We start from the raw sequence: 11,274 nt of genomic DNA on the forward strand, positions 1-11,274 counted from the left end.
TTCAGCCCGTGCAGCCGCATCCTGATTAAAAAAGGTCCTACTGAAACATCTGCGCCACTTTCAGTCTGACAAAAGGCTGCCAAATTTATAATATTGTTATATCCATGCTTCGCTACGTAAATAGTTAATTATCAGACATCACATTATGAGTGATCCAGAACTGCATACTCTAATCTGCCCAAACCCACTGGGGTCTGGGCCTTGGGCGCAAGCGAGATATTGCGATGGGGACACAACTCCTAGAGTTTCACAGGAAACTAGCTCTACTGCACCGCAAGCGCACGGAGCTTAGTTTTCAACCTTAGCGCGAATTCCTTGTTTGGCGTGAAAGAACAGCACATGTTCTCAATCCAACAGCATCACTTGCTCTCGTTCATCGCAGCATGGCATATTCTCAATATTCTTGTTGAACGTGGCCTTCTGGAATTTCTTGCTCTCAGCACACGTTCACGTACACATAAAATGCATGCCATAATAGCCTTGATAGGAGGGCGAGTATGTCATAGGTGCATGTTTCCCAGGTGGCTATTATGTAAGCACCCTCCTAGTCCGGGCTCACCGACCCCAGCGGCGGTTACGATCATTGTATACAACTGCACATAGATATAGAGTGAAGCTCCGGTCAGCAGTGCTAAATACAGCACAAAATGTCTCATATTTCGCGCGATGCATTTCAGTGAGGAAAGGAGCGCATCGTCATTTCTTACAACATATTGGCCACAGCAATGCAGCTTGAGGTATTTCGCCCATATTTCTGTTTAGGCTAAGCGTGCGCAAAATGAAACGCAGCATAACAGCCGACATAATCGGCTACAGTTGGTTTGAAATAACTTCAAACATTCTTCAAATGCTATCAAGTTTTCCAACGTATATCGTTATGCCCGACCTTAACGTACATGGCTATACCCGACCTTTACGCACATGGCTATACCTGGCCTTACAATCAGCGGACAGTCCCATGTCAGCTAGCAAAGTCGGAAGCTGACGGCCACCATATCCGAAATACACGCTCCAGCTATATTGTGGCGTCGATGGAATATGCAAAACACGACTTGGTATTGGTGGTTGTTACTGCCACTAACATGACGCGCTGCTCAATCTCTCCTGGATGACAGCACAAGCCAGACATTTAAAAGGCTGAACAAGCATGCCAAAGTCATTACTCATCACAAACACATACATAGCCTGCTGGTTGATTGCTCTGAGCACAAGTAAAATATTTGTAAGGTGTCAAAGAACACCCCTGTGCTAGCCAGTGAATGTTTGCGCAGTTTGGCGAGCGCCGCTTAGAGGCGCCCGCATTGTTCTCCTGGCTGGCGCCCGTGCGAAGGACGCGGCCAAGGGGGGGGGGGGGGGCAAGAAAGGAGGCGGTAATAAGGGGAAGATTCTGAGAGCCTCCCGGCGCGGGGATGGACATGTCGGCAGGACGCACTGTGATGAGTGCCTGTGAGAAGTATCAAATACAGAAGTGACTTTGGACGTACCATGGGTACCAGTGAGCCGGAGGTGAGACACGGAATAGCAAAACTTACATATTTGTAAAGGATGAACAAGCATGTCAAAGTCATTATTTATCAAATATCACATATCATTTGTATGTACACACCTCACAGTTTGCCGCGTACGATGCGACTCGAATGCGTCACACATCAGACAAGCATTGTCAGCAACGGACGCTGAGCGCTTCGCCGAAACCTAGAAACACTTGCCGTTTATTTCCCCGGCGCACACGAAGTCCTTGATGTTGAAAAACTTGACCTTGCCCGTTTCAAGGGCAGCCGTCTCGAAGCCCTCCCAGTCGGCCGGGTACAGGCGCACAATGCCATAGATCTTCCGTGCCGTTGACACGAACACCTTGGTGGCCTTCCTGGCGAACTGAGCTGCACAGTAGAAGTAGCTCATGTCTGCGTCCGGGTCGAAGATCTCCACGTGGAACAGGCGGCAGCCGCTGGCGAACCAGACGCGTTTCAGATCGTCGTCGGGCTTCTCCGAGAGCGTGACCGAGATGGCGGCGCGGGAGCAGGGCAACGTCTCGGGCACCTCCGTCTTCCAGATGCACGAGATAGCTTTGTGGCGGTCAGTCATCATGCTCTTGAAGGTGACGCTCCGTTCGAAGTGCACTTGATCCGCGCGAACGTCCTGATTGCACTTTGGCGGTTGCGGCTTGAGGTCGCTGCACTTTTTGAGCGGGCAGCCGTACTCGCGGTTGACGAGGGCCGCGTCGCTGTCGGACGGCTTGGTCCAATCGGTCCCAATGGCAGAAGACAGCACCAGCCCGTCCACTTTCTTGTCCTCTGATCTGCCAAGGAAGACACTCTCGCCGTTGTAGCTCAGCCCGTACATGTCGTAGTGCATGACGGACCGGTAGTCGTACGGGCACTTGTCGTAATCCTTATAGTTGAGGAACAGGACATCCTCCAGCGCTGTGTTGTGGAACTGGATGTGCAGGAAACGGTCACGGTCGGGCCTGGAGTGCTGATGCACCAGTCCTATCACGTGTCCAAGCAGGTGGACCACTGTGCCCTTGTCACATATCTCGGAGACGGACATTTGCATGTTCTTGGAGTGGTACCCTACCTGGGCGTAACAGCCAGTGCCTTGGAAAATGCGCAGCACGTTCCCCGTGCCCTCTGCAAATTTCATGCACGTTTTTGTTGACCATTCTTCCATGGCCTTGAGGATCATTGGCTTGTCAGGAGTGGGAGTGCTGAATGCATAGTTGACGGTGTTTTTTGGCCATTTCTCATGGATAAGAGGGCTGCTGTTTTCAGTGAGATATCCCGTTTTACCCCAGCGACCTTTCTGGGTAGATGAGAGAACCATATCCCCTTCAAAGACGATTTTTCGCACATCCTCGCCGTGCCAATTTCTCATTATTCTATCGGTTGACGTCAAGAACTTTTTCCGCGCATCTTCACATTTTTCTTTCTCCTCGTCACTGAAGATATTAACTGACCGCCCTTCAACCAAGCGAATTAACAGAAACGTGCACAAACAGCACTCAATATGCATGGTAAGCACAGCACCGGACGAATCCCATAAAGCTGCGACGGTGCACTAACTCTGCTCAGATTTCACTGCATTGACTAGACTTTTCAACAACCTTGAGTCAATTCTGGACGGATCGCCAGTGCCGTCACTGTGTCCGATTCTAGGGAGCGAAGTCTGCATGCGTCAAGCAGGTAAGAAGTGACCAGAGCAAGGACCAAAGCGAATTCGAATTTGCTGATTTCCGAAGAACGAAATTGACTGTTAGGGCAAAAAAACACGTGCGTTTTATCGGCACTCTTGATCTTCATGCGACTGATCCAAGAACGCGTTCTTCGCTGATTTTCACGGCATTGGTGCTCAGGCGCCATGCTTGTTTTATCTTGTTTTTGGATTTGTCCACGGAGATCCAAATGTCCAGCATAGATCTCCGCGTGAAATTTGGGAATCCGGGGAACAGTGCTTGGAGTTTTGCAGTATATGTGTGGAAGATATTGAGAATGTGTTTAGACAGACCCGGGAACGAGCATCTTTGAATGACGAAATGTTAAAATCAGTCTATTTTTGATGAACGTTACTTTGATCGCTACCACACCCGCCGCATACAGTGGGTACGCCACTTTCCGCCATGGTGATATGGTGACTTCCATGGATGTTGGTGAAAATCCGTAACTGTACGCACAAGAGCATCAAGATGTAGACTGGCGCCAATAAGCTTTCGAGGCTGGACAGGAAGTCATTCCACCGTAAATGAGGTCCTGTGGCTGGAGGAACCCAATTTTTCTGCTGCATCTTTGCTTTCTAACTTTGTTCTGTTTTTATTTGTTTCTGTCTTTCTGCTTCTGTTTTAATGTTGTTTCGTTTCCTCGTAGAAGAAATGAATTAAACAGGCTGTTGTCAATGCCGGATATATTTAATCATAGTCCCAAAACTTACCACAGGACCAGAGGGGACTCGGCTTTACTCTAAACACCTCATTCTGCTAATGTTTCCCATGCCCACGCGGCAATGGAACCGGTGCATTTCGAGACCCGAGGTGCTCAGACGGTGGCTGGCTACAGTAGACCACGGATTATTGGCACGCTAATGACGTAGAACGCCTTCCGAGAGCACAGGGGAGGAAATTTACAATTGTAGCGCGTTTTTCCCGTTAGATTTTGTGCCGGGTTTTAGGTAGGTACAACTACAGCAACAATAAAGACCCCTGCGCTCCAGTGCGCCTTATGTATCGGAGGTAAATTCTGGAACTATAGGCAGTGGGCGGTAGACCATCGCCATTTGGTCCTAATTCGGTAACACGTACGAAATACAACCAAGGAATCGGTTGCAGTATCTGATTTCTCTGATTTGTTATAAGGATTTAGCCCTAAGCTTTTGGCTGGATAGATGCCTGGGATCAGCGCCTTTGCTAGGTTGTCCTCGTTGGGTGAGCTCCGACACCATCTATCGATCGAAGAACGCCAGGTCAGTGGTATAATTTTACGGCGGGGACTTAAGGGAGTGTTCTACATTTCTTTGGGGTTTTGCAATGAAATAGCAATCTTGAAGATCATTTAGTGCAGTTCACAGCACGGCGCTACTCAGTACCTGAAACCAACGTGGAACTTTGCATCTCTTTTGGGGGAGGGGGATGGCTCTCCCAATGTTGAGCTAGACCCCAATGTTAGACCGGGGTCGCCCAAATTTGCCCCCCCCCCCCCAATAATTGTCTGAGGCACCACTATATTTTGCTCGGCCTTCACAATGTGGAGCCTGGCTCCCGATGCCATATCAGTTCTTCGAAGTAAAGATAATGTATAATTTTGTACCGACAAACAAATTAGCATTAGAGAAAGGCACTTACCATACAACACCAAATAACTTACGTAAAATGAAACCCACAAAAAGCTGCAATTTGTAAGTCTCTAAGCTCACAAAAAATGCTTTGTGCGTCATTGGGCTTTGCGACTTTTCTGAGACTCAATGGCTACGCCTGCCTCTCATCCTGGCAGAAATGGCGGGCACCGCAGGGAATCAAACCACACAGCGAATGGTTAAACGCAAAGTGATAATTTATACAGCTCGTCTAACTCGTAACGCTACAGGAGTGACATGTCATGGCGCGAATATTGAAATGTTGGTGGGGTTTGCAGAAAACGGCAAACCTGTCAGAATTTGTGGACTTTTGACGCGATATTCTTTCTTGAAGTAGAACATACGGCCAGCTCCCTGGGATGTGAGTAATATGTTTTGTGTTGTTAACATGGATAGCTTCAAATATTGCGCAATATGTTTCGAGTTCCTTGGAAGATCACACAAATTTCCTGCATTCTAATTGAGGTATGTGAGCCAGGCGATGCATCGACAATGTGAGTTCTAAGCCTCAACAAAGAATATTAGATATGATGCGTTCCCGGCACGGAAAAACGTCTTGGATTCGACCTATAATATATCTGTAGCATAACATAGCAATGGCTTGCAAAGAAACATGATGTACACTGAAAACTGCCTTCGACATCTTATACCGTAGATCCCTCTGAAGGATGCTGTGCGGACTCCACGATGTGACCTCTTTCTACAAGGTCTCATCTGAGACCAATTTGTCACTTCAGTAAATCATGAGGAGAGGCGGCCCTCTTGTGAAGACTTTGAGACTTCGCTAATTTTGCAGACTTCTCAGCGTGCCACCCTAAACACTTGGAGACTGTTCACGATTTTCACAAAGTTCTCAGCATATCGCCGCCAGCGACACCTACAATAAAGTTATGCATTTAACAATATGCTTGTGATTGAAAAGTGACGCTGTAACCAAGTCGCAGTGGGTTTGTTTAGCCTGAACATAAGCTTAATCACATGCAGTTTACAGTTTAGTCTTGTTGAAGCTCATGTAAGGTTTTACGAATTTTAGGACAAGTAATTTTCCACATGAAACTTTTATTGCGACTTTTTTGACAAGCAACAGCAAAAATTACACGGCATTCATCCAGCAGACGGCAAAATAATTACATTTGTTCTGATAAATTGATGATAAGAACAATGCTACTTTCATGCACTTTCCATTTGCCAAACAGCGACGCAATTTAAGCTAAACACTACACATTGAAGCAATTTTGTTCCATAAAAACAGCGTGAACTGAACTTTGGTGATTACACCTTTTTGCCGCGCTTGAACATTCTCGAACATCCTGCATTTCCGCCAACGTGTACCGCTTGCGGCCACCGGCTTCGGGAGGTGGAGGAATCGGAAGCACGTAATGGTAAGTCAATTTTTCCCGTCCTTAAGCTATGCTGTGCACTTTTGCTAAAGCTTTACAAATGTGACGCACCGGACTGATTGGCTGATGGCCGGGATGTCGTTCCAAAATCAGATGGACGGCAGCTGATATGTCGTGTGTTCGTTTTGGGAACAGGGTCGCTGCAATGATTTTGTGAGGAACCCGGAGCTCACTGCATACGTACCCCGCCTATTTTTCTCACTTATTCGACACCCTTCTGTCATTTGTAATGGAAAATGAAAAACTTGGGCCTGAGACAGAGGCCCGGCTCACCGACTGTCGCTTTTTGGGAAGAACCAAGGGTACATCGAATTTACGACATGCTTCATGTTTTGTGTTTCATGTATATCTTTCATGTATAATCTTTCAGCATTAATTTGCAATACTTAATATTACATCAAATAAGTTCGGGCCAAATAGAAATAGTACTCATCTACATTAGGCTACGAGCTAAGAGTTTCGTGCTTTGCTAACACGCTGTCTTGCAGGCGGGCTGTCCAATCGTGTGCTCGTTCCTGGTTCCAAAACTTTCTGCGAGTCTTGTTAGAACTAGCTTTTGGCCACGGTTTTGAAGGCTTACTCTTTTGTATCATGCTCAATATTTCTGCGGAGTTTACGGCTCGAGAATCAGCGACAGCGGACACGGAGCAGCCCTGGGGTCTTCGCTAAACTGAGAAGTACTACGATGGCGGCACCAGCTGAGCGCTGAATATTTTATTGTTTTCTGAATCAGTTCCATTTTATCATCTCCCCGCATTAATATTTGTTTTACGTCATTAGATACATCGCACAAGGGCAGTAATATAATTATCTGCATATCTGCATGGGAGGGGGGCATGGGGCCACACCCTGCCTCTTGGGGCTCAACGAGGTTTTGCTGCCTTGAGGGAGCATCAAAATCACAGGTTGGCCGGGCACCAAAACCTTCATTTCAGAGCACTGTAACATTTATTTTGGGGGTAATCCGTTCCAGATGGCGTCACACAGGCCCCACACCTTTATCATCAGGACGCATCACATTCCAGAGACGCATTAATGTTTTGTCTCCCAATTTGACGAATTCCTGGATCGGCCGCTGGGGAGAGTGGGCACCAGAGCTTTCTTTCCTTCTGATTTCTGAATGAAATATTTATGAGCACCACAACTTTCATTTTCATGAGGCAACAAATCAAAGTGGACCATTTAAAGGGTCCAAAGCCTTTGTTTTTAAGGGGACCTAAATCCAAGGGCACCACAATTCTTCACCGTTCACGCTGACAAAATGCTGTATTTGTCCGGTTGGTGGAGAGGCTCCAGAATCTTCGTTTAGGGGCATCGTGAACTTTGTATTCCAGAGTTGCCCAATTCCAGGTAGCACTAAAACGAGCCCGAAGTGTTTCATTTTCAAGTGGCAACAAACTCTAAGGAACGCCATCATGCCCGTGTCCTTCCAATGCCTAAATCCTTGGACGGCCATTCGGCGAAGAAGCACTAAAACATTGAATTCGGAGTACCATAACAGTTGTCTTCTACAGGCACCAAATTTAAGCGGACCATTAAAAGGACCGCGAAGTCTTGATTTCGGGTGGCACCAAATATAAGGGCACAACAATATTTTTGCCTTCCACGCTGACGAAAACCTTGATCAGCCCTCTCGGTGCAGGGCACCAAAAGCTTTCCTTTTGGGGCATCGTATAATCTTGATTTGCAGAGGGCACTCAGTTACACCTAGCCTAACCCTACCCGCAAAATCCCAGTAAGAGGGCCTGTTACATCGGTCGCGGCTCCTGTGACAGTGGAGTCCTCAATCAGCTGACTGAGACCACCAATACCGAACAGCCGATTCCGTGCCGGTCAAGGCCCCATGAGACCCTTTCTCAAGCATAGGCAAGGGCAAGCCTGCAAACGTCAATCAGAAGGCCCCTTGCATTAGCCGGTCCCCTGAAAACGGTGGAGGGTTACCTGTGGTGGGCGAGGATCACAGTGCCTAACAGGGGACTCTGTGTCGACAACGTGCCCAAAGTCGACCAGTGGCACATTTCCTGAGCAGGGACAGCTACGGAACCCCAAATGTCAAAAGGCCTCTGGCGTTGGTTCGGGACCGTTTCACAATGAAGACACATGAGCAATGACCATGAAAGGTTTCACTTTACATTGAGACAGTAGAAGTGCCCCGTGTCAGTCAGAGGTCACAGTAGCGAGCGAGGGTCCCTCTACACTGTTTCAAGCAGGGGACGGTAAGCCGAGCTGATGTCCCTTTGCCAGCTATTGGACTTCACACGCTAGTAATGGGTCCTTTGCGTCAGTAACGGCCACTGCGGCGTCAATCTATTGCCAGTTCCCCCGATCGGAGGATCTGTCACACCAGAAGAGGGACCCGCGCAGCGCACATTATATATAGGTATGTCGTGACCGTGTAGTCAAAGCTTTCTCAACGCTTTTTCCCCAAACTTTCCCATACGCATACCGTTTTTGGGGGGCATCGGGCCACGTTCTATGGGAAGCAAAAACATCCTGTTCTTTGTTCACAATGGCTGGAATTACTAAGATGTTTCTTTGCTGTGAATTACACTCCATTCTAAGCTTTTCACACAACTTTCGTTTCACATTTCCTTGCAGTGGAAAGTCATCCCTACATGGTAAAAACCAAATGGGAGCGAACAACCTATGCCATTTTGTGTTATAGGCCCGAAAAATTAAGGCAGCCGATATCTCCGGGAGATATCACTTTTTGATCTTTGGCTGACCCTACCACCTTAGCCCCCAAGCCGTTTAAGAAAGTGACACGGCACCCCTGGTCCCCCATAATGCAGATGGTGTTAAATAGCTAAAATAGTTGAACTGTGGTGAGGGTCCCACCAACTGACAGGTTAACATGTTAGCCAAGGCTTTGATCGCATGTGTGTTTTCGGTAAGCTTCATGCAATGGGTCATTTGTCAGAAAGGTTCTTTCAAGAAGTCAACTGCTTCATTTGCTTCGGAGCGCAGGACGGCAGGACAACAAAAGCACGACGACAGCGATTTTCACGATTTCCTCAGGGAGGGATGATATTTTCCTTCTGGGATAGGTATGCTAATTCGTAGACATACTGACTGGCACTGCACTAACCACGTCGCATGACGTAGCTCTACACGCCGTAAATCGTCGTAACAAACTCTCTGGACCATGGAGAATGCGTCTCATGTTTCGACTGCAACTTAGACTCCGACACATCAAACCGGTGTACACGATATCCATAACGACAGGGAACCCGCCCGGTCCTCAGCTCGTCCAGTTATTTAGGCCCAGCCAGGAGGATGGCGCGTAGTGCGTGTCGCTGCATCTGCGTCAGCCGTCGGGGAAAGTCGACCTCAAACTTGATGATCAGGTCGCCGTGCGGGTGACGGCGACCCGGGGGAGGCGGACGGCCGCCGGTCGGCAGCGGCGGCGGCCCCGGTACCGGCATACCCTCCCCGCGCACCACCTTTTTAAAGCCAGGGAAGACCACGTCGTGAACGCTAACGTGTAACAGCCGTCCGTCCAGGGTCTCGACGTCCACGCTGCAGCCGGTAAGCGCGTGTACCAGCGGCACGCGCATCAGGTACACCAGATCGTGGCCGTCGCGTTCGAACTGCGCGTGGGCGGCGTCCTCCAGCACGAACACGAGGTCGCCGGGGATGATGTTGGGACCCTGATCGCCCTCCTCGCGGAAGGTGATCGTTTTGCCGGCAGGCCAACCAGGCTCAATGTGCAGTGTGAGAATCTTCTCGCAGAGGGTGGTATTGGTGCCACTGTCGTCCAGCACGCGTCGGCTGACGCGCACCTTCTTCAGGCAACCGGTGTAGAGCTCCTGCAGGCTTAGCACCAGTGGCGTCACCAGGTCCGGCGCCTTTTTGCGCTGGCACGTGCCGTCGTCACCCTGGTAGTGCGAAAGCGGCTTTTTGATGTTGTCGATTATGTCTGCATAGGGGCTGTTGGTGCCGAAGAATTCGCGGAACGTCTCCTCCGGTTCGCCGCAGTAGACGTATGGGTCGTAGAATCCTCCTTCCGGGCGCGGCACGCCCCGCTTCAAGCCAGCCTCACCGTACTGGTCGTATATCGTTCGGTACAGGGACGAGCTCAAGACGTCGTAGGCCTCACATAGCTGCTGAAATCGCTGAGGTTCCTTTTCGAAGTGATCCCGATTGCGCACTGGGTGGTATTTCAAAGCTAGCCGCCGGTAAGATTCTTTGATTTCCCTGTCGGAGGCATGCTTTTCTATCTCCAATACGCCATAATAGTCGATGCCAGCGCTGCTGAAGTCACGCATCGTGACCCAGATAGATCAAATTTTCATCCGTAATTTTTCAATTCGAAGGTAGCCAATGTGGTGAATCCGTAGTAAATATTCCGGTTACAGATGAATGAAAGCCCCGAAATCGGAAAAGGTTTGTTACATCCCGCTTATGTCGCACAGTAGATATTCTTTCTCACTCACCTTAGCGAGTAAAATAAACTGTCGCCGTTCGTGTCACGTACATGTGCCACTTCTTCTCAGCGGATTCGTAAGCAATAAAATAATCTACATTCATCCCAGTTGAATATTCTACCGGTAAATCGATGCGAATCTCCGAATAGAGACTGAAAAGACAGCCAGGTATACAGCACGGGCACCTTTGACAATTTATAAATGAAATGGGGCACAACAGAAATGCCTTGCCGGGTGTCGATTTCATTTTTGCGAGGGCCCTGCCCCCTCCCTCAATGTTGAGTTTCTCCCACCGTTGACTCGGGGCCTCAATACTTTTGGCTGGAATGCTACAAACACGTGGTAAAAAGTTGACCAGCACACAAAGACTATCTTCTTTGATCTCTCCTCGTTGTCGCGTCGCCATGAGGGATGCACCGGGTAATTGGAATCTGTAACTTCAAAATTATTTCCTCAAATAAGGACGGTTACTTAACACGCGTTCGGGTGTCCGGCTAGATTCCCTTCGCTCGGGCGTGGGAGGGGGATCAATTTGACCACCCTGAGATCTCGGGAACTAAGAAAGCTAGAAACATCAAATTTAGAGAGTGTGTTGACCGGTACGT

General features: G+C 48.7%; 2 protein-coding genes across 2 annotated transcripts; both read right to left on the reverse strand.

Annotated features, from left to right (window-relative positions):
• Window positions 1-1,612: 1,612 nt before the first annotated feature.
• On the reverse strand, window positions 1,613-3,184 carry LOC119108517 (high choriolytic enzyme 1-like). The gene has a single exon (XM_037232089.1). It carries the CDS (start codon window positions 3,010-3,012, stop codon window positions 1,696-1,698), a length of 1,317 nt encoding a protein of 438 aa, XP_037087984.1. The 5' UTR covers window positions 3,013-3,184; the 3' UTR covers window positions 1,613-1,695.
• A 6,128-nt stretch (window positions 3,185-9,312) lies between these two features.
• On the reverse strand, window positions 9,313-10,663 carry LOC119107913 (dnaJ homolog subfamily B member 13-like). Its single transcript, XM_037231504.1, has one exon. It carries the CDS (start codon window positions 10,508-10,510, stop codon window positions 9,497-9,499), a length of 1,014 nt encoding a protein of 337 aa, XP_037087399.1. The 5' UTR covers window positions 10,511-10,663; the 3' UTR covers window positions 9,313-9,496.
• Between the last annotated feature and the right edge of the window lie 611 nt (window positions 10,664-11,274).

The sequence above is a fragment of the Pollicipes pollicipes genome, unplaced genomic scaffold (assembly GCF_011947565.3).
Source record: "Pollicipes pollicipes isolate AB1234 unplaced genomic scaffold, Ppol_2.1 Scaffold_6686;HRSCAF=7923_pilon_pilon_pilon, whole genome shotgun sequence".
Lineage (NCBI taxonomy): Eukaryota > Metazoa > Arthropoda > Thecostraca > Pollicipedomorpha > Pollicipedidae > Pollicipes > Pollicipes pollicipes.

Bases quoted from the DNA above. Each gene is read 5' to 3' on its own strand.
- LOC119108517 (XM_037232089.1), bottom strand. From the start codon at position 3,012: ATGCATATTGAGTGCTGTTTGTGCACGTTTCTGTTAATTCGCTTGGTT.
- LOC119107913 (XM_037231504.1), bottom strand. From the start codon at position 10,510: ATGCGTGACTTCAGCAGCGCTGGCATCGACTATTATGGCGTATTGGAG.